Genomic DNA, 24621 nt, shown 5'->3' with positions numbered 1-24621 from the left:
GGCTGGAGATGATGTTTTTTTGTTGTCTTTGTACATCTCTCTCTCTCTCTCTCTCTCTCTCTCTCTCTGTACGCACGCGCGCGCGTGTATGTGTGTTCGTTCGTCTTCAGTTTAACGTCTTTCCACTTGAAGTGATATTAGACGAAAAAAACCCAACAAAAACAACAACAACAAAAACAAAAAAAAAACACGTGGGGGTAGGAGTTGTGGGAGGGGGGTGGGGAGTAAAAGTGTGTGTATGTGTGGAGGGTGAAACGTTATAAACGCCAACATCAAACAACTATAACAAATCTCCTATTGGACTACGCAGCAAACCTTCTGCAACAGCAAATAACATATTGGAATTGTTAATAACACATTCAAAAGAACTTTTGGTGAAGTCTGGCAAAAAACATTTTAGATCCTGACATTCGAATATTACATGGTTGCTAGATATATGTTCTCCACATATGCATCCGACATCTTTGCTGAACTTAGTTATAAAAGCGTTCAGTTTTATCCTGTTTGATAAGGTATGGATCTGCCTTAATCTTATTGAATTACTGTCTGTATTTGACTGATTGATAGTTCCCAGTTGTTGAACATTAATTACACTATGGTTTAAAGTTTTGCCGTTTTCCTGGTATAATTCTCTGACTTTGTTCCATGATGTTTTTTCTAGTATTCGATAACCCTCTTGTACAGACAGAGGCACATAAAGTTCTATGGTTCCCTGTTCGTTTTTTTGCACCTTTTCTTGCAGCACTGTCAGCCCATTCATTGTAGAGAATACCAAGATGTGAAGGAACCCAGCAAAAAGTAATATGTGTTCCTTTCAAGCTTAAAAGATATAAAATGTGGCTGATTTCTATTATGATTTTGGATTTGTTCTTACAATTTGATGAGTTTGAAAGCACAAATACAGATTTGGAATCAACGCAAAACAAGACTTGTAGAAGGCAAACTGGAAGATCAAGAATATGATTTAAAGCCATAAGAACAGCAATAAGTTCAGCAGTGAATATTGAACGATTTTTACCAATATAGTATGATCTTTCCGTTTTCAGTTCTGGTATAACGAAAGCTGAACCTGCTTGGCCATTGTCTAATAGTGAGCCGTCTGTGTAGATCTGTAAATGATCACAGTATCTATTTTGAAGGTGTACTCGGACTTCCGTTGCCATGATATTTGGATTTTCATTCTTTTTCATGTCAGTGTGATTAACATCAAAATGTGCTTTATTCATCTCCCAGATGGGGTATGGACTTACGGTCTTCTGTGTGTCTACGTTATCTGAATTAATTTCAGACTTTTCGAACAGGTTTGACACAAACATGCCAATGGGTGTTAAATAAGATATGTTTTTAGCTCTTTTGGGGAAGTTGTTTTCGGATGTAATTTTTACTTCCTCTGATGTATAATTTTCAGTTGTTGAGCTTCTCAATACGTATTTAGTACATGCGAGGTTTCGGTATTCATCTAAAGGTAGTACTCCTATTTCTTTGTATGTTCTGAGGGTCGATGCATGGCAAGTCTATATGCTTTACAGTCTATGCTTTGAAGTTTCTTTAGCAAATATTTTGGAGCATTGAAAAAGACTTCTTGTCCATAGGATAGTTTGGATCGAATAAGTGATGATGATAAATGTTTCAAAATCGTTGTATCTTGTCACCAGTACTGTTTACTCACAATTTTGAGTAAGTTTACAGATTTTCTTGCTTTTATTATTATATATTCAATATGGCTATTCCAAGTTAGTTTTGAAGTAAGTATCAATCCTAAAAACGTAACAGTATCTTTATACTGAATTGTCTCATTTTCAGTCTTAAATGTTGGTAACTCTTCTGGGTATGTACCATTGTTAAAAAGCATAATGTGTTTTTTTCTGATGATAATGTAAGACCATTATCAGCAGTATATCTATTTAATTTATCTATTTCTCTTTGGTATATTTTCTTGATATAGTTTAAAGCCCTTTTGGATGTATTCCGTTTCATAGTTACATTCATCCACATACATATATCATCTGCATATTGCACTAGGATCACATCTTTTGATAAGTGTTTGGGTAAGTCGTTCAACAAGATATTAAGTAGAACAGGGGCAATAACAGAACCTTGGGGTAATCCCATGTGAAGAGTCTTAGGATTCGAGTACGTATTCCCGACCCGTACCTGTATACTTCTTTCACTCAGGAAATCTTTGATATAATCATAGATATGTCCTGAAAAGCCAACAGATTTCAGTTTAAAGAGTAACTTTGCATGCCAAATGTGATCATAGGCTTTCTTCACATCAAAAAAAGCTGCAAGAACGTTTTTCCTTCTAGCGAATTGTTGTTTTACATGTGTTGTAAGTTTTACCAAATTATCAATTGCAGATCTACCTCTCTGAAAGCCTGCTTGGTTAATTGGGATAATCTTATTTTTATGACAATAGTACATCAGCCTTCTCAAAATTATTCTTTCCGTCAGTGTATGTGTGTGTGTGTGTGTGTGTGTGTGTGCGCGCGCGCGCTCGCCTATCTCACACGTGTTTCAAGTGATTTCACAACTATTGTTTTTAATTTAATCTGTAAATTCATTTTAATCCAGTTCAGAAAGCACGTGAAGCTTGAACAAACCTAAACAAAACGACGTCCAATACAGAAAATGTATCCGACCTGAAGACTGCAAAAGAAAAAAAAAAATCAATCATGGACGATTACAGTAATTTTCTGGCACTTAAAACCCAGTGAATGCCCCTGGCATAGAACATTCCACCCTGTTTTTCACAACATTTCTGAAAGGATTGATAAACTGTGGGGAACACACATCTCAAAATTAGTCGAGTTTTATTGGCTACCTCCAATACCGCGTGAATGGGGGACTTGGGGGCTCTTACTGTATAAATAGCATCCTACTGGAAAGGCCTGTGCTGGTAATGACCTATTCTAACACCCTCTTCGTCTTTCATCTTCAGCCTTCCTGACAGAGTGTGATAGAAAAGAGGATATTTCCAACACAAACGTTCCAGGAGGTGGGTATACTATTTATTCCGAAAGAGCCCCCCGGTGGAGGTTGCCGATAAATTTCAGTTTGTGAAAGAATTGTTTGTACCCTACAGTTTATGACAGACAGTACCTTAGCCTGGTCTAATGGTTAGAGCTCATGACAAGGAAGCGTGGGCCACCTTCACGTTGTTGCTTATTGTCCAACCGACCACACATGGCCTATCTGGTCTCACAGTCTGCCGATCTAACTAAAAAACCAACCGCATTAAACACAAACTGTCACACCTGAAAGAAGCTAAACAACACAGTTCATTACATGTTTTCTTTATCAAGGCAAATAAAACTAGGCTGTGCTAAGGGCGTCAGCTTCAGCAACAAGGAAGTTGTCCTCTGCAAAAATATGTTTAAAAAAAGCTTTTTTCAGAGAAAAATGTAGTCTGGGCAGGAAAATCTGTACGGGTTGCGTTGTATTGTGGCGACACACACTCCCCGGGGAAGGCAGCAGAAAGATTTCAACATGGAGAAATTTCTTTTGACAAGGAACACACAATACAACACATTACCGTACAGTTTGCTGATAAGTATAATTCACAAATCACATTTGTTTTCCCTTTTCTTGAATGCATCTTAAAACTGGAATCCATGAATTCAATACACTTCTCTATAGTATGTGAGGTTAGTACACTTTCACGACATACGGAAAATTGTGTAGTGACTAAAACATCCACATTCTTACAAAAACAAATAGTTAAAAAATGCAGTAACCTTTAATTCTAAACATTTTAATATGTGTGAATTAAAACGAAAGCTCGTAAAAAACAAATTAGATTCTTTAAAAATAACCAATCAAGCTGATACATTGAAACATTCACTGAGCTACAATAAGCTTTTAATTTTGACCAGTACCCTGAAGTCCCTTATACATCCATTTTATATAAACACTGGGCATCGAACAAATATGATATAATATAATATACTATGATTAATGAAAGCACAGCATGCACATGTTTGTTGCCATTGTAGGGCTTCATACCAATCTTTTCTTCTGTACAATATCATCCACATTATACATCATATAATTATCAAAACAAGGCTTCTTGGGTGGAAAACGTGGCGCTTTATCAACGGATCATGCTTGGTGCGTATCTCTCCACCCCCGAAAGAAAGAAATTCATCCCCTAGCCCCTCATTAACACAGAAGAAGAACAAAGAAAGCCACCCAAAACAAGCACCGTTTCACCCACTGACCACTAGTGAACTTTCATGTTTGTCACCTGGTTCAGGATGTACACGATGCCACTGATCGACACGAATCTATCATTCCGCAAAACCCACTTCACAATGCTGTGTTTACCTAACAGATCCCCATCTGTGAAGTGGAAAGGGCTGAAGTGTCTAAACAGTACAGGTCAATGTTAAGTATGCAGGTCAATGGTCAGTCCGAAGTGGAGTCATTTCGCACGATGGAATGACGTCCCTGATGTTTCTCAAAGTGGAGAGAAGACAACTAAGTCAAAGTATGCAGCAGTCTAGAAACACGACGTTGTGGATTGTACTTTGTGGAATGTCAGACTCGCCTCAGGTCGGTAGCATCGTCTGTAGTGTGAACCAGACAACAGGAAACAGTTTGTGAAATGGCGCTGTCCAGTATTTTACAGCACACACACACACACACACACACACCTTAGAACCCCTTCCAATACGATCTCTGGTCAAGTGAAACAAATGACACTATCCATGTATTTTCTCCGAGGGGTATGGACTTTTGTTTGTTTGTTTGGTGTCTGTGTGTTTTAAACCTCTCCCCCGCCTTTGTGAAGGAAACATTATCAGTAAAGATTTTTCATTTTATCTGTAGAGGAATGACCAATATAATTTTAGTCATATCTGACTGATACTTTAGTTCATTTCAATTGTATCATTCTTACAAGCACATGGCCCGACACACACATCCCATGTGATTCTGTCTTCCCCCTGGGGTTTCACTTCATGTCTTGCTTTTCAGTTCGTTTTCTTTTCTTTTTTGTTTGACAGAAACACTTCATTTCTTGTAACTGTACCTGAGAGGACGACACTAATTTAAAAAAAAAATCGGAAACCTGTGTGTGTGTGAACTACTGTATAGCGGTATTCATAAAAAAAATGAATCTGTTATAAGCTCGTGGTGAAACAAGTGATAAATGTATTTGTTCCGCTTCTGACTGCAGCGTAAGAGAAATCGATACGGGAAACGAGGAGCCGTAGCAGAATGGGTAAGGTGTTGGACCTCTGATCCAGTGGTCAAGGTTCGATTCCCAGTTTCGGCCTGCTGTTGTGTCCTTGGGAAAGGAACTTTGCTCCGATTTTCCTCACTCCGTCCAGGTGTGAACGGGTACCTGTCTTGGTTTGGGAAGGTTAAAACGGCGGAAGGAGAGGACTGGGCCCCGCCTTTCTGTGCCGAGCACTGGACACAGTGGATGTGAATTCACTGCCCCGACGACCGTAAAGGCTGTGGGACCTTTAAACCACGGCATACTTTTATGGGACTTTTTCAACCAAGGCAGACTTTTATGGGACCTTTAAACTACGGTAGACTTTTGTATGGGACTTTTAAACTACGGCGGACTTTTGTGGGACCTTTAAACTACGGCAGACTTTACAATTCAAAACAAAAAGTCTCTTTTGACACACACACACGACTCCACAACAAACAAGCATGATACCATCATGTCAACAATACAAGATAACCAAGCCATCCGATAAAAAAACACCCAATCCAACCAGCCATCTGTACAACAGAAATGCGTCAGTGCAGACACGAACATCCGGGTAGAAGTTCTATCATAAACTACACCTCTCAAAAATAAAATGAAATAAATTTTATCTGTAACCTCTCACTGTAAAGTTATCCAAAAAATTTTTGTTGTTGCAAAAGTAAAAACTTGAAACGTCATGAGATGGTATTTGTTTAATCTATTCATACGAATACCTGTTTATACCATTGTCAATTCAGCTTATTTGTTTCCTTGTTTACCCTTCCCCACCTCTCAGGTTCGTGATAGTCCCCACTTGCCAGCTGGGCGTTGTCTTTGTGTGTGTGTGTGTGTGTGTGTGCGTGCGTGCGTGCGTGTGTGTGTGTGTGTGTGTGTTTAGCATCATGGTCATACCAAACTGGGAAACCGATTTCACCAACAGAAAAAAAAACGTGTTCACATAGCGCTTCACCATCCCTTCAAGGCGAGACAAACTGAATGGCTTGAATGGAGAATGCTACATTTGGGCCTAAATCCCTTTTTCATCAGTCACTGTGACCCTTGTCGATTGGAATCCATTGTCGGGAGGAGAAAAAGGAGGGAGGGTGCGGGAGCAAACCGATTTCCCCTATCAAGGCAAAGTCATGAGATGGAAGGCAGGCAGGGAGGTCAGTATTGACCGACATCTCTTGATGTCAACAGCTGAATGCCATCATGTCCATGTTCCTCTTGGCCATTGTACACTGTTCTTTACAATCAACTGCTGTGAGTCAGTGCATTAGTCATGCTCCCAGCGCCCCACTACCTCATCACGCTGCAAGTAACTGCTGAACGTTAACTCACTTCTTTTTTTAGCACTCTACTTTCAATATGACTGACTTGTGTTGCGAGGAACTGTTGAATGCCATCTCACTTGTTTAAAAATTTTTTTTTTTTTAATTACTTGTTTTGTTAGCACTCCACTTTTGACTTTGTTGCATGTGACAACTTAATGTCGCGACGTTTCCAGCAGTCATCTGGCATACTATGACAATTTATCTGTAGCAGCTGACAGCGGTGAAATCTTGGTTTTCAATGCTGTGTTTCATAATTTGTTCTTCGACATAGTGATGTAACAACAGTTACACCTGCTGTTTCAGCTCATCTAAAACGGATAATTATTGTTGTGAAAACACACAGGGGTATACCAACTCGAAACGGAACGCAACTCAGGTAAGACCGGATGTCCACGGTGCTTCCATAAACACAGTTCCGCACAGTGCCTAATTCTACATCACTAATGCTCAAGTAAACATTATTTCACACAATGTCAAAGTCTAAAATCACCACCTTCTGTGAACAGACTACACTTAATTTAAATGAACAACATTATACAATGTCCGATTCCACATCAAACACTTGGGACGGCTTTGTCTCTCGTTTTCTCAGCCTGTAAGCTTTGAAATCAGCACCAGAACAGAGCTTCCTGTCAGCTTCCATCAGTGTGGAGAATACAACAACCCTCCTCCCCCCACACACCGCACCGGGGGCCAAACACAAACCCTCAAACAGACCTTTCATTCTGCGCAGGATCACAGCTTTATCTTTTCATCAGTATTTAAAGAATGAGACCCCCTCCCCACCCCACCCCCATCCCCCTAAAAGATAGATAAATAAAGATAAAAACAAACAAAACAATTCAAAACAGAAAACAAATCAATCGATTTCCGCACAGCAACATCAGTCTGGACAATAAAAAAAGAGAAAGAAATGACCGAAATGTTTCTGAACAATGATAGAGTTTCTGGTTTGTTTCAATGATAAGAGGGACAACCCCGAAATGTGTCCGCATTATTTCCATGGAGAAACATTCGTTTTAACTGACACAAAGCTATGTTAGTGTTCAGTATCAATCAACGGAGAAAACGAACAATGGACAGTTTATACAGTCATGTATTTATCGTTGATACTATCATTGCACACTGCAGGTCAATTATCACAGTCTGTTGGAGAGTAAGAAAAACAGTCTATTGGAGAGTAAGAAAAACAAACAGAACTGAAAACAAGCCACAGCGATACAGACGTCCCTGGGGAACAGCAACCCTGCCCCGTGCGGACCATTCCGTCCCCGGCACGCACAGCTCACAGGTCCGGCAGCTGGTCCAGGAACGGGACGTAGGTTGTGTGATCGTACAGCACGTACCCGTCCTCCCTCCTCACGTCACCACGGGCCTCGTCTCGGTTCACGCTGTTCAGCTGACACTCGTGCTGTCCGTGCCGGTCCGGAGCCAGCTGGAAGTTGAAGGAGCGACACCCCACCTTCAGGCACTCCCTGACGCAGTCCAAGCGGGAAGGGAGGCGGTGGGTGGCCACCATGTGACCGGACATGACGTGGTGGTCCAGCTGCAGGGAGTTGAAGAGGTTCTCCGATACGCGCCACGTGCTGTGTGCCCAACTCTCCAGCAGCTCCACCTGCTCCGTGTCGCTGGTCTGGGCCTTGATCTGCTCCACCACCTTCTGCTTCGTCAGACCTCAAAAACAAGTTAATACGGAGCGGCTTCAGTGCCACGTCATGGACAAAACCTTAATAACCCAGTGCATTGCACGCGATCAGAATGCTCCGGTATTTCTGTAACTGAATGCAACTAGTAAGATACATGTATATGTATGTCCATGTCCTTAAAAAGATAACAAAGTAATGTCATGTAACGTATGGTAAGGTAATATGATATGATGAAATGTGATGTTATAATACAGGAATGTATGTAAACATGCGTGTATATATATATATATTATATATATATATATATATATATATATATCTTTCTATGCATGCAATTTTCTTTTGGACTTTTAGATGCTGAAATGTATGTGTGTGTGTGTGTGTGTGTGTGTGTGTGTGTGCGCGTGCGTGCGTGCGTGTGTGTGTGTGTGTGTGTTTGAACGCCCACGTGCAGTGTTTAGGTTCGCATTCTCACATGACACGTGTTTAAAATAAGTAGAGAGGGGGCAAGCGACTCTCTGATAGATTTGACGAAGTTTGTTTTTTTCATTCATTTTTACAACGGATTCTTCTTTCTTTTTACATCTCGTTTTGCAAATGTACATGTAAATGGAAATTCATACGTTTATTTATTCATTTTAGAGAGAGAGAGAGAGAGTCGCTTGCCCCCTCCCTACTTATTTTAAACACGTGTCATGTGAGAATGCGAACCTAAACACTGCACGTGCGCGTTCAAACACACACACACACACACACACACACACACACGCACTCACGCACACACACACACACACAGACACACACACACAGACACACACACACACAGACACACACACAGACACACACACACACACACACAGACACACACACACACTTATTCGTCTGAAATCGCAATTGTATACTGACGTTAAACAAAAGAATAAACAAAACACAAAATCATGAATATACACACCGTTAAAACACTCAGACGTTTTCTTGTTTTTTTGTCTGTAAACGAAACTGTAGAGAGACACATTACTCACATTTGTTTTCCACCAGTCCTCTTGCCCACAAATATCAAATATCTGCCTTTATACAAAAACAGGAAACAAAATGTTTAATTACACAGATCATTACATTGTTCTGTCATCTTCACCTTTGCCAATTTGGGCTGGACATACCGTTTAGAGTGCATTTGTGTACATTAGTAATGCATTACAACAATCATATATTTGGGTGAATGTGAAAAAGCATATATATCATCCTAAAGAATTCAGTATACTGTTCTATATGAGTTAACAACGCTTACTTGATTTCCGAAATGATATAAACAAAATGATAGAGAAAAACACCTCAGTTTCATAACACTAACAACTCATAGTAAAAATGCACTAATAGTAGTTCTTTCCATAAGTATAAACACGCGCGTGTTTCGTTATAATCATAATCACTGATCGGAATTACACACACTTAACAATGCGTATTACAAACAAAAATCAAAACGAAAAACAGACACACATAAACAACAAGTACTTTGTGCCTTTTCTTCTGTCTAAACACGGGGTCCTCTGGCCCTTTATCTTACTTTTGCACCCGACGACGCACGTCCGCTTCTCGGAGCCTTTCCCACGGCACTGTGCGCCGTGGTTCGGGGTTCCTGCGAGTGCGCATGTCCTGTTACGGGAACGAGACCCCACGCCACAAGTCGTGCTGCAGACCGTCCACTGTCCCCACTCCTCCCAGGAAGATTCTGGAAAGACGACAGGATTCCAAGTTTCTTCATCCCCGTTCGTGATTTGCAAACACGCACTTGTATTGACACAAAAAATATTTGAGTAAACTTTGAAATTTAAGGCTTGCTTCCAGCCCAGAGTTTACCACCCTTGTGGCAACCATGTTACATTTTCGGGGACTGGCATAGCCGAATATTTTAACCTCTGAAACTAACCAACCTCAGAATGGATTATCTTTAATATGAACTCTAAACTTTCCAATTAATGGTCCCCTCGCATAATTTTTATAGCGCCCTATAGGTTTTTTTGCTTTTTTGTTTATTTATTTATTTTTTTTATAAAAGGTTCTAAGAACAATAACTGTGTGGGCAATTTGTTCGCATTGTCAGTCTACAATCACAGAAAATCAAGTTTTGCTTAGCTTAGAATGACAACTGTTAGACAGGCGGTTCAAAATAATCGCCGATCTTCATTTAATCTTAACTGGGTATTGCTATAATGGTAAACTGTACCGTTAAATCTCTTCTTCACCTCAACTGCCAATATGACGACCGTGCGGGCGAAATGACCGCTAAAATCTTCAATTTAACTGATTTGCCAATAATGACCGTCTGGGGAAATTCTTCAACATGATGGACAATCTCAAGGTTAGCGTAACTGTCAGTTATTACTGCGAGGACAAACTGTTCACATCGTTCTTCCTGTCGTGCTCATGACTGGGTACTTGAATGCATGTGTATGTATATACAAGAATGTACTGTAAATGGAAACCCGAACAGTATCCAAACATACTTTACTACCAATGCAGTTCTTGAAACTGTTATAGACATTAAAGCGGGGGCCTTCCTGAAAATTAGTTAGCCACAAGTGACTAAAATTTGACATTACGTCCTCCTCAAAATGGAACAGAAATGTTTTTTGATACTGAAAACAACAACAACAACAACAAAAAAGCCCAACAACAATGAACGTATACTCAGCGAATCGAAGAGTTTGAAAATACAGAGCAGGAAAAACAGTCACAGGTTTTACGGGTTCCAATAACAGTACCTATCTTTGCCTGAGCCACAATATCATTGGTTGTGATATTAATGCTTAGCATTGTTGAAAAGTTCACTGAATCCCAAATAGCTGAGAGAGAGAGAGAGAGAGAGAGAGGGGGGGGGGGGGGAGGGAGAGAGAGGGAGAGAGCAAGAACAACTGTGAAATGAAACACAATTTCAAACGGTTATTGCTATTCTACAGATTAGAGAAATATGCTAAAAAAAAAAAAAAGAAAGAAATAAAAACAAGAGAAAAAAAGCAACTGGAAAACGGCAGTAATAACAACCGATATGCCATTAACAAGAAATGAGGGTTTGCGTTAGAAACTAAAGAATAAAGTGTCATGCGACCATAACCAAATGACCTCCACCAAAGGAATTCACACTACAACCAAGACGAAAAGGCCAAACGAGAGAGAGGGACATGCTGACATGCAAACGGTCCGAGTGCTGTCTCACCTGGACAATCCGGACCTTCACAAGACTCCACATGATCAGGATCCCCAATACAGTCATTGAAATCATGAGCATTTCCGCTCCGGTCGACGCAGGTCCTTTTCCTTGACCTACGGCCTTGACCACAGTTGTTACTGCAGGCACTCCACTGTCCCCAGTCTGACCACTGAAGCTGTGGCGTCACGGGTCCTGATAACAAATGGTCATCCCATGTGTCATCCCCGTTCACCCATTCCCGATTTGCATTTCAACTCAATAGCTCTCTGTGCGCGCGCGCGAGCGCGCGTGTCTATATATATATATATATATATATATGGGTGTGTGTGTGTGTGTGAGTGTGTGTGTTTGCGCGCGCGCGCGTGCGCGCGCGCGCGTGTGTGTGTGTGTGTGTGTGTGTGTGTATGACAGAGACAGACAGAGAGAGACACACACACAGAAACAAGCTGAACAGGCAAAACGGAAAAGGCGGGTAGGCGAAACAGGATAAATGTCATAACTCTCAAGAGGCAAATGAGGGTAGCGACACCAATCCAAACTTAGACGAAACGGGAATAGGTGAATGTGGCCTGCTCCTTCCCATCGTGTGGTTTGGCCGTGGGGCGTCGGACGTGGAAACACGCCTTCCTCCTGGTCATACAGCAGGAATAAGTAAACTGAGTGAGTGAATGAGTGACAGAGATAGGGGTGGAGACGAGGGAGTTGGTGGGAGAAAGAGACAAGATAGAGACAGACATACAGACACACACAGAGAGAGTGTAATGGCTATTTCCTTTCCGTCGTTTTCTCTCCATTGTCTTCAAGACTTCAGTACCCGATGCCACAATTTCAGTTTTATCCCAAGGAAAACTTCTGGGCCGACTGCACTGTTACATTGTAACCAGAGATCGTCCTCGTTCAAAATGAAACAAGCTCAGAGTGATGTTCGTCCTCATCCCTACCCCCCTTCCTCTCTCTGTGATGCAGAGACACAAGCGTTCAGACACAGACACACACAGACACACACACACACGGCACCTCCATCCCCTTTCCCAAGCATTCCCACAAACTGCCGGATCAGACACGCACGCCCCTTCCCTCTAACTCCCCCCTGCCCCCGCACACGCACACACATGTGCACACCATGCACGCACATTTTCGATCGAGTCGGAAACAGTCCTATACCCCTCACCCTCCTGTCCCTTCCCAGCGTTGAAAAGGTGAGCAATCCATTAAGGGACTGTAATGAACGGGGGGCTGTAACGATCCGTCCCCGACACAATCGTGGGCAGATTTCCTTCACCTGTCTTGACGGATCTGGGAGACTTGTTCGCCAGCATTGTGCCATGGACGCTAATTGCCACGCCGGATCTCACAATATAACAGAAGACCGATGGCTGGAATTATTATGTAGAAACATTTCCTCAGTGTATTTCTGTCCCTTCACAGCACTGAATAAAATCCTGGTTTTGTCCAACATGTTAAAAAAGAAAAAGGTCGTGCAACAATATAGTGATCGCTTTAATTGTCTTTTTTTCTCCTTCTTTTCCTCTCGGTTTGATCCTGTTGCAAAAATGACGGCAACGACCACACAGATGAGGTGATTACGTACTGCATTGCATTGCATTACTTTTTGTTTCAGCAGATTTCTCTGTGTGGTTTTCGTCAACAGACATGGAAAGTAGGTATTTTATTTTTTGCACTCTTCAAACAATAATGATGATAATAATGATAATAATAAATGGACAATTATCAGCGTTTTCCTCATTGCACAAAGCGCTTTACAACCCACACACACACACACGCATACGAAACACACTCAGTCCTCAACTCACAATCATGAACAATAAACATATATATGCGCATACAAACTTGTACGTACAATACACACATACTTACATGTATGCATGCATGCATGCATCCATTTGACGCACACACAATACAGCGTTACAAATATACCTACACAATCAACTAACTACTTTCATGTACGAGAGAGGGTCTAGAGGAAATGCTGCTGAAGAGGAAAGTCTTGAGGTTAGATCTAAAGGAAGCCAGTGAGGGGCTGTGACGGACGTGGCGAGATAAAAAGTTCCATATTTGAACAGCAGATGATGAAAAGGCTCCACCACCATGCTGTTCTCTTTCGTACTTTGGGACACGGAAGGTAGGGCCATCGGAGCAGGGAACTCACATCCACTGTGTCTATTTTGTATTTCTTTTCACCACAACTGATTTCCCTGTGTGAAATTCGGGCTGCTGTCCCCAGGGAGAGCGCGTCGCTACACTACAGCGCCCCGCCCCCCCCCTTTTTTTTTGGTATTTTTTCCTGTGTGCAGTTTTATCTGTTTTTCCTATCGAAGTGGATTTTTCTACAGAATTTTGCCAGGAACAACCCTTTTGTTGCTATGGGTTCTTTTACGTGCGTTAAGTGCATGCTGCACACGGGACCTCGGTTTATCGTCTCATCCGAATGACTTGCGTCCAGACCACCACTCAAGGTCTAGTGGAGGGGGAGAAAACATCGGCGGCTGAGCCGTGATTCGAACCAGCGCGCTCAGATTCTCTCGCTTCCAAGGCGGAGGCGTTACTTCTAGGCCATCACTCCTCTTAAGGTCTAGGGCTCGGAAGGCGGGGCCCAATTCTCTCCTTCCTCCGTGTTCACTTTCACCGACCGAAGTCAGATACCCATTCACACCTGGGAGGAGTGATGAAGATGGGAGTGAAGTGCCTTTCTCAAGCTGGAACTGGGCCTCGAAACCTGATCACTGGAGGACACTGGATCACAAGTCCGACGCCTGACTGATTATTTTGTTCAACCAGAACCCCCCACCCACCCACCCTCCCCGCAGCCACGTGCAAACAGAATCTCACACTTAAACCATCACCAGAACTGAACGGAACGATTCGTGACCGGAAACAATAAACAGACTGTGTGATGGTCAGTGACGACCTAATGATTAAGAGTGGAGCCTCACAGCTCAACAGGAAAAGAGTGCTTTTGAAGAAATTGGTATCTGCTTCAGAAAAAAAAACCACAACCCAAAATCTGACAGTCACGAACGAAACAAAATCCCCAGCAGATCAACCAACCCCAGACCAGACAAAAAAACAAAACAAAAAAACAACAACAACAAAAAAACCCGAGAGAGAGAGAGAGACAGAGACACAGACAGACAGATAGAGACAAAAAGACAGACAGACAGAGAGAGAGAGGAGAAAGAGAGACAGACAGACAGATAATGTCACAGAGACAGACAGAGACAGACAGACGGATAGACAAAGTCAAAGAGAGAGAGACAGAGAGCCAGACATCATGTACAGGTACAATCACAGAGAGAGAGACAGACGGACAGACAGACAGAGACAAAAAGACAGATGGTCAGAGAGAGAGAGAGAGGAGAAAGACAGACAGACAGACAGATAATGTCACACAGAGAGAGACAGAGACAGAGACAGACAGACAGACAGACGCAGGCAGACAGACAGACAGACGGATAGACAAAGTCAAAGAGAGAAAGAGACAGACATACAGATACAATCACAGAGAGAGACATACAGACAGACAAATAGACAGATACAGCGAGTGAGAGAGAGACAGAGAGAGCTCGAGCTCACCAACACAGTCCGGTGTATGACACGTGGCATTCTCTGAACTCTGGCCATGACACTCCTGTGGGTCATCCGCCTCTCCAACCCCCCTCTCCACACACTCCCTACTCCTTGACTTGTGACCTCCACCGCAGGTCTTGGTGCAGGCAGTCCACTCCTCCCACGGTGACCATTCGAACACTGCATGATCACATTGGAGAGAATGGATATACATGTGTAAATATACCACACACACACACACACACACACACACACACTCGCATATAAATTATATGTATCCACAGGCACGCACATGTTAATGTGTATCTCTCTCTCTCTCTCTCTCTGTGTGTGTGTGTGTGTGTGTGTGTGTGTGTGTGTGTGCACGGCACATATACATGGATATACATGTTGTCTTCAGTTTAACGTCTTTCCACTTAAAGTGATATTAGACGGGGGAAAAAAACCGTGAGGGTAGGGGTTGTGGGAGGGGGAGGGGTAAAAGTGTGTGTATGTGTGGAGGGTGAATAGGGAGAGACAACGCTAGGGAAAATGGAAACGTTAAAAACGCCAACATCAAACAACTATAACAAATGTCCTATAGGACTACGCAGCAAACCTTCTGCAATAACAAACAACATACTGGAATTGTTAATAACACATTAAAAAGAACTTTTGGTGAAGTCTGGCAAAAAAAAAACATTTTAGATTCTGACATTCGAATATTACATGGTTGCTAGAAATATGTTCTCCACATATGCATCTGACATCTTTGCTGAACTTAGTTATAAAAGCGTTCAGCTTTATCCTGTTTGATAAGGTATGGATCTGCCTTAATCTTATTGAATTACTGTATGTATTTGACTGATTGATAGTTCCCGGTTGTTGAACATTAATTACACCATGGTTTAAAGCTTTGCCGTTTTCCTGGTATAATTCTCTGACTTTGTTCCACGGTGTTTTTTCTAGTATTCGATAACCCTCTTGTACAGACAGAGAGGCACTTAAAGTTCTATGGTTCCCTGTTCGTTTTTTGCTCCTTTTCTTGCAGCACTGTCAGCCCATTCATTGCAGAGAATACCAAGATGTGAAGGAACCCAGCAAAACGTTATATGTGTTCCTTTCAAGCTTAAAAGATGTAAAATGTGGCTGATTTCTATTATGATTTTGGATTTGTTTTTACAATTTGATGAGTTTAAAGCACATAATACAGATTTAAAATCAACGCATAACAAGACTTGTAGAAGGCAAACTGGGAGATCAAGAATATGATTTAGAGCCATAAGAACAGCAATAAGTTCAGCAGTGAATACTGAACGATTTTTACCAATATAGTATGATCTTTCCGTTTTCAGTTCTGGTATAACGAAAGCTGAACCTGCTTGGCCATTGTCTAATAGTGAGCCGTCTGTGTAGATCTGTAAATGATCACAGTATCTATTTTGAAGGTGTACTCGGACTTCCGTTGCCATGATATTCGAATTTTCAAACTTTTTCATGTCAGTGTGATTAACATCAAAATGTGCTTTATTCATCTCCCAGATGGGGTATGGACTTACGGTCTTCTGTGTGTCTACGTCATCTGAATTAATTTCAGACTTTTCGAACAGGTTTGAAACAAACGTGCCAATGGGTGTTAAATAAGATATGTTTTTAGCTCTTTTGGGGAAGTTGTTTTCGGATGTAATTTTTACTTCCTCTGATGTATAATTTCCAGTTGTTGAGCTTCTCAATACGTATTTAGTACATGTGAGGTTTCCGTATTCATCTAAAGGTAGTACTCCTATTTCTTTGTATGTTCCGAGGGTCGATGCATGGAAAGGTACACCAAGGGCAAATCTATATGCTTTACAGTCTATATTTCAGCAAATATTTTGGAGCATTGAAAAAGACTTCTTGTCCATGGGATAGTTTGGATCGAATAAGTGATGATGATAAATGTTTCAAAATCGTTGTATCTTGTCCCCAGTACTGTTTACTCACAATTTTGAGTAAATCTAAAGATTTTCTTGCTTTTCTTATATATTCAATATGGCTATTCCAAGTTAGTTTTGAAGTAAGCATCAATCCTAAAACTTAACAGTATCTTGATACTGAATTGTCTCATTTTCAATCTTAAATGTTGGTAACTCTTCTGGGTTTGTACCATTGTTAAAAAGCATAATGTGTGTTTTTTATGATATTGTAAGACCATTATCAGCAGTATCTCTATCTATTTCTCTTTGGTATATTTTCTTGATAGGGGGTTAGGGGTGTGCACGGCAGGGGTAGTACCTCTAGAGGGGGGGGGGGGGGGGGGGGGGGGGGCTTGTCACGCTCTTCCGGGAATGGTTCGGCCTCTGTTGGTCCCCACCAGCACCCAGCTCTCACCGATGGGTCCTAGAAGCTGCTAGCATGCGGCAGCGCCCAACCCCGGGCAACGGCTTTGACAGGTTGGCTAAACTAGGTGAGGGTAGCCGACGGGTCTCAAACCCTCGGTGAGTTAGGGCTTGTCTACCCAAGCATGTGAAGACTGGATCCGGCGGACTCTGCGGAAGAAACCTTCATGGTTCAACGGAGAGGAAGGCGGTTGCAGCAGAGCAATGTGGAGTGCTGAGGGCAGGATGAGGCACATAGGACATCCTGGTCATCCACTGCATCCGTATCCATCTCCAGTCGTCTTGACCTCGTCTTGCCACTGGATACAGACGGTTTCGGACAAGAGAGTGAGGTCGACGGTGCGCAACTCCTCCTCACTATAAACAAAGTCATCGCGCAAATCATCAGTCATCCTTCATCCCATACCATCATTTTCCCCAAGCCCTGTGGTGACAGGCGAGCGACAAAGCGACAGGTGTGGGAACACTAGCAGTCGTAGCCGCGGACCTGCACACAGGCGGCTCAGGCCATATGATCGTTTTTCACCGACTGGAGCAGCGGTGGAGATCAGCAGCCCCCTGAGCGACTGAGCAGCCCTCTTCAGGACAGCACTGCTCACCTCCATGGCATGAGGAAGGGGCTAGAAAAGGTGCCCTAAACACTGCCTGCTCCACACCACCCTAGTCAGCATACCGCGGCTGACGGGGACCCTACTCAAGCGGTCGACACACAAAGGAAAGAAAGAAGAAAACAAGGAGCACCCCATTGACCATTGCCACATGGAACGTGCGTACGCTTCTGGACAGAGACGACTCAGCCAGACCACAGAGACGCACAGCACTCATTGCGAGTGAACTAGCCAGGTACAACATCGACATCGCTGCCTTAAGTGAGACCAGACTGGCAGAAGAAGGCGAACTCTGTGAGCGAGGCGCAGGCTACACCTTCTTTTGGAGTGGTCGCGGACCTGAAGAGAGACGTGAGGCTGGAGTTGGCTTTGCAGTGAAGACAACCCTCGTTGGCAAGCTGGCTGGCCCCCCCGAAAGGAGTGAACGATCGACTGATGACGATGAAACTCCCTATATGCAACGGGAAGAAGTTTACCACCATTGTCAGCGCCTACGTGCCCACCATGACCAACCCGGATGAGATCAAGGACAAGTTCTACAAGGACCTGAACGCTGTCATCACCACTGTTCCCAACGCAGACAAGCTCATCATTCTTGGTGACTTTAACGCGAGAGTTGGTTGTGACAGCACCTCCTGGGAAGGCGTGATTGGGAAGCATGGGGTTGGTAACTGTAACAGCAATGGCCAACTACTTCTCCAGACATGTGCCGAGCACGACCTTCTTATCACAAACACCATCTTCTGCCTCCCTACCCGTAACAGGACGTCATGGATGCATCCTCGCTCTGGGCATTGGCATCTCATCGACTTTGTCATCGTCAGGAAGAGGGACAGGCAGGACGTACGAGTCACGAGGGCCAAGTGCGGCGCCGAGTGCTGGACAGACCATCGCCTTATCGTCTCCAAGCTCAACCTCCGCATCCAGCCCAAGAGACGGCCTCAGGGCATGAAAGCACTCAAACGCCTGAATGTCAACAAGCTGGAGCTAGGCAACATCAAGCAGAGCTTTGCTGACACCCTGGAGGAACGCCTTGAGTCCACCGTGCTGGACAACCAGAATGTGGAGGCAGCATGGGGTGCACTGTATGAGACGGTGTACAACACTGCCATGGAGTGCCTGGGGCCTTCTGCCAGGAAGCACAAAGACTGGTTTGATGAGAACTGCACTGAGATCAAGCAGCTGCTAGAAGACAAACGCCGAGCCTATAGAGCCCACATTGAAGATCCCAAGTCACAGTCAAAGAAAGACATACTGAAGAGCACACACAGCACCATCCAGCTGAAGCTGCCACAGATGCAGGATTCCTGGTTGAGCAACAAAGCTGATGAGATCCAGGGCTTTGCAGACAGGAACGACATGAAGAACTTCTATAACGGCCTGAAAGAAGTCTACGGTCCCACCACCTCCGGATCTGCTCCACTCCTCAGTGCTGATGGTTCTACCTTAATCACTGACAAGGACGGGATCCTTGAGAGATGGGCTGAACACTATGACAGCATACTGAACCGCCCCTCCACCATCAATGATGAAGCCATCGACCGACTCCCCCAGGTGCCAGTCAGTGAGTCGTTGAATGCCATTCCAACTTTGGAGGAGACCCAGAAAGGTATCCGTCTGCTATCCAATGGCAAAGCCCCTGGCTCAGACTCCATTCCAGCTGAGGCCTACAAAGAAGGTGGTATGGCGCTGACTGAGAAGCTTCATTAGCTGTTCCAGCTCATCTGGCAGCATGAGGCAGTTCCACAGGACTTCAAAGACGCTTCCATCATACACCTGTACAAGCGCAAAGGAAATCGTCAAGCCTGTGACAACCATCGTGGAATATCCCTGCTGTCCGTTGCAGGCAAGACTCTGGCCAGAGTGCTACTCAACCGTCTCATAGCGCACCTTGAGCAAGGTCTCCTACCAGAGAGCCAGTGTGGCTTCCGGAAAGAACGCGGGACTATCAACATGGTGTTTGCTGCCAGGCAGCTCCTGGAGAAGTGTCAGGATCAGAACGCTGACCTTTACTCCACATATGTCGATCTGACCAAGGCCTTCGATACTGTTAGCAGAGATGGCCTTTGGAGAATCATGGCGAAGTACGGGTGTCCCAGAAAGTTCATCACCATCATACGGCAACTACACAATGGGATGCTGGCCCGAGTCCAAGACAACGGAGAGACTTCAGAACCATTCCCTGTCTCCAACGGAGTCAAGCAAGGGTGTGTTCTTGCCCCCATCCTGTTCAGTCTCATGTTTTCAGCCATGCTGACAGATGCCTTCAGAGACGCTGACGTAGGCATTGGCATCAGATACCGCACAGATGGCTCACTCTTTAACCTTAGGAGGCTTCAAGCAAAAACCAAGGTGAGGACAGACACCGTCAACGACTTCCTGTTTGCTGATGACTGCGCTCTCAATGCTGCCTCCGAAGCTGACATGCAACACAGTGTCGAAAAGTTCTCTGCTGCCTGTGACAACTTTGGCCTCACAATCAGCACAAAGAAGACTGAGATGATGCACCAGCCAGCTCCAGGAAAGCCTTACGTTGAACCAAACATCTTCATCAACGTGCAACGACTGAACGCGGTGGATAAGTTCACATACCTGGGCAGTACACTCTCTCGCACAGTTGTCATCGACGACGAGGTGAATGCCAGACTCGCCAAAGCCAGCGCTGCCTTCGGCATTCCCGACCCGTACCTGTATACTTCTTTCACTCAGGAAATCTTTGATATAATCATAGATATGTCCTGAAAAGCCAACAGATTTCAGTTTAAAGAGTAACTTTGCATGCCAAACTTGATCATAGGCTTTCTTCACATCAAAAAAGTTGCAAGAACGTTTTTCCTTCTAGCGAATTGTTGTTTTACATGTGTTGTAAGTTTTACCAAATTATCAATTGCATCTACCTCTCTGAAAGCCCGCTTGGTTAATTGGGGTTATCTTATCATTATGACAATAGTATATCAGCCTTCTCAAAATTATTCTTTCCATTAGTTTACCAGCATGCAATTGGCCTGTAGCTGCTCTTATCTGTTTTGCATTTTCCTTGTTTATGAACTGGAATCACAATAGACTGTTTCAATTGTGCTGGCATTAAACCATCAATCCAGCACTTTTGAAAAATCTCAAACAACAACAAAATTTTCTGGTAAATGTCTCAGCATCTCATTTGAGACTGCATCAAGTCCTACAGATGTTTTCTTTTTAGGGAGGGATACTAATGCTTCTTTAACCTCATTGAGTGTGAGTGGAGCATTGATGTACTGACTGTTATCAGGACTTGGATGTGTATGATCACTTTTGCTCTCTTCTTCGGTTCTGTGTTTTCTGTTTTTAAATGAGAGACATTCCAATCGCACAGACTCCGAGAACATTTCTACAAATGTTTCTGCCTTCTCTACATTGGACGGAAAATTTTTGTCTTTTATCTTAATTGGACAAGATGGCAAATTTATACCTTCTTTCATTTCATTAAATTTTGTCTATACCTTTTTAGTATCTTTATGATCAGAAATCTCCCTATTACAGAAGGAAGACCAATATTGTCTTTTTGCCTGTGCAATGACCATGTTGCTATGATGGTTTGCCTTTTTCTTTTCAATAAGATTTTCTGGTGATTTGTTCAGATAAGTTATAAATTTAGAGATTTTTTTTATTATCTACTGCTGCTTCACGGGCTGGTGTCCTCCAAATATTTCCTGAATGCTTGCTTGATTTAAGTGAATTGTATTTTGGAATTGATATGTCGGCAGCTTGTAAAATGGTGTCAGTAAAGAAGGAATATAATTGTATCTATATCCGCGGTGTTCATGAACTATGTGTTAGGCTATAGCTAGCAAGCATACTTTTGATTTTCTGCCAGTTAGCATCTTTATAGTTACATCTTGGATCTTTGTCTTTTTAAAATTCTGAAGGTCTTTGAGTTTCATTAAAAGTCATGATGATCGGTAAGTAATCACTTCCCAATGTATCTTTATATGTCATCCATTTACATTCTGGATACAACGTATCCAGCTACCCAAGAAAGAAGACCTCAGCAACTGCGCCAACTACAGAGGAATAACGCTTCTGTCAGTGCCAGGAAAGGTCTTCAACAGGATCCTGCTTGAGAGAATGAAAGGTGCAGTCGGCGCCCTTCTCCGGGACCAGCAGGCTGGCTTCCGCCAGAACAGATCATGCATTGACCAGATCGCCACCTTGCGCATCATCGTCGAGCAGTCCTTAGTGTGTAACTCATCGCTGTATATCAACTTTGTCGATTACGAGAAGGCCTTCGACAGCATAGACCGCGAAACTCTCTGGAAGCTGCTACGTCACTATGGAGTGCCAATCAAGCTGGTCAACCTGATCAAGTACTCTTATGAGGGAATGAGGTACCGGGTGGTCCATGGAGGACAGCTCACAGACAGCTTCGAGGTGAAGACTGGAGTCAGGCAAGGCTGTCTCCTGTCACCTTTCCTCTTCCTCCTGGCAATCGACTGGACCATGAAAACATCAACAACGGACAGAAGAAACGGAATCCAGTGGACATTGCTTGATCAGCTAGATGACCTGGACTTTGCGGATGACCTGGCCCTGCTTTCCCACAGTCACCAGCAAATGCAGGACAAGACAACAGAGCTGGCAGCCACCTCATCACAAGTCGGCCTCAACATCCACAAGGGCAAGACCAAGATCCTCAAGATCAACACAGCAAGAGAGGACCCAGTCACAGTGCACGGGAGCAAGCTGGAAGAGGTAGAGGCCTTCATGTACTTGGGCAGCATCATCGACAATCAGGGTGGCACAGACGCAGACGTCAGAGCAAGAATCGGCAAAGCGAGGGCTGCATACATGTAACTGAAGAACATCTGGAACTCCAAGGTGTTGAGATTAGCACGAAGATCAGGCTGTTCAACTCCAACGTCAAGTCAGTCCTTCTGTATGGAGCAGAGATATGGAGGACAACAAAGACCACCATCAGGAAAGTGCAGACCTTCATCAACAGCTGCCTTTGAAGGATCCTCCAGATACGCTGGCCTGACACTATCAGCAACGCAGACCTGTGGCAGCCTACCAACCAGCCGCCAGCCGAAGACGAGATTCGGCGCAGAAGATGGAGATGGATCGGGCATACCCTGAGGAAGCCATACAGTAACATCACCAGGCAGGCACTGAAATGGAATCCCCAGGGCAAACGGAAGAGAGGAAGGCAAAGAAACACCTGGCGACGTGACCTCGAGGCAGACAGCAAGAAGATGGGGCACACCTGCAGACAATTAGAAAGGGCAGCCCAGGACAGAGGACTCTGGCGGACTGTTGTGAGCGGCCTATGCTCCGGGGGGAAGTGTGTGTGTGTGTGTGTGGGGGGGGGGGGGGGGGGGAGCGATGGACATAACTGAACTAACTGAACTGATACAACATAGGAGATATGAAAGACACATCTATAGCAGATGCCCTGTAGGTGACAATATCAGGGATTCTGGTAACGCTGCCATCATTTAAAAGGCTCAAGGAGGAATCAACAACATTTTCTACAAAGCGGTTACAAGCAACTGATACACAATCTTCGTCCCAAAAAGGTGAATGGGCGTTAAAATCTCCCCCTACCAACCATTTTTCAGTATCTTGAACATTATGTAACCATTCCGTATTAAGTTTGTTTGGTCCTCTAGGTAAGTACACAGAGACGACACGAAGAGTAAGGTGATCACTGAATCTAACGCGTGCCGCGCATGAATGGAAATCAGGAGTAGAATTTGGTGCTGGTGGAGAGCATGCATTGTACTCTGTCCCTTCTTGGGTATATATATCTGCACTAATTTTTGTGGCAGTATCAACCTGCTGGTGCACAGGTGGATAATAATAACTTAGAAGCTTAGGTAATTTATTCTTCTTCACATTTCGGGATTGTAATATAAGCGTTTGGTTATTATTGTTTGCCAAATGTTGGATGAGATATGGCAAATTTGTGGAAATAGATCTAGCGTTCCACTGCATGATCTGGATTACATTTTTGTGAAGGAGGGTATATGTACTGGAAAAAAAAAAGATGAAATAAAATTTATAACATTATCTTATGGCACAAGCAAAACAACAACAGCAACAACAATAAAAGTAATAAAGTCAACTACTTATACGATATGAACCGAATTTCAAACAAGAATTATTGCCACGTATAACAGCAGCTGCAAATATGAGCTGGGTGTGCAGTAGGTCTATGTCTAGTCTCATACCGCAGCTGGTGCAGTTTCAAGCTGATGTCTAAAAGTCACCACCTATAGTTATCTAACATTCTAAAATCGCTGTGTTGTGGCTGTATTCTCCAAGAAGGAAAATCTGATTCCGTGTGAAAAGGATGTTGAGCGTAGCCCTGGTATTATCTTCGCTGGTCGAGGCCTGGTATTTGATGACGATGCCTGTTGTTGAATCGACGTCTTCTCGGTTGTTCCCAGAACATGGAGTGCAGATGTCTACCGATGTGTCTTGCCAGAATGCGTGATCCTTGGACAATTGGATGCAGGTGATCTTTGAAGTTATGATATTGGGATTGGGTATTCAGGTTTTCATGTGATATGAATGACACATTAGGTTCATCGTATAATTTGGAGAAAGTCATTGCATTGAACATTTCCTGTTTTGCCTGGATGTTAGCGTCTCTCACGGGAGCGATTTTGCTTACAATAACTTTGGTGTTGGGGATT

At 43.5% G+C, this 24621-nt stretch overlaps 1 protein-coding gene across 1 annotated transcript in view; it reads right to left on the bottom strand.

The window, feature by feature from the left end:
* Positions 1-7423: 7423 nt before the first annotated feature.
* Positions 7424-24621, bottom strand: part of LOC143280569 (coadhesin-like) — a 68347-nt gene continuing 51149 nt past the window's right edge. The window contains exons 3-6 of the mRNA XM_076585262.1: positions 14989-15162; positions 11401-11586; positions 9751-9915; positions 7424-8214 (exon numbers count right to left, since the gene is read on the bottom strand). Coding sequence (XP_076441377.1) covers positions 7826-8214; positions 9751-9915; positions 11401-11586; positions 14989-15162 — 914 coding nt within the window. The 3' untranslated portion in view covers positions 7424-7825. The remainder of the gene's footprint in view (positions 8215-9750; positions 9916-11400; positions 11587-14988; positions 15163-24621) is intronic.

The sequence above is a fragment of the Babylonia areolata genome, chromosome 3 (assembly GCF_041734735.1).
Source record: "Babylonia areolata isolate BAREFJ2019XMU chromosome 3, ASM4173473v1, whole genome shotgun sequence".
In the NCBI taxonomy this organism is placed as follows: domain Eukaryota; kingdom Metazoa; phylum Mollusca; class Gastropoda; order Neogastropoda; family Buccinidae; genus Babylonia; species Babylonia areolata.
Note: the sequence above shows the minus strand (reverse complement) of the source record. Positions and strands in the feature narration are given on the sequence as shown.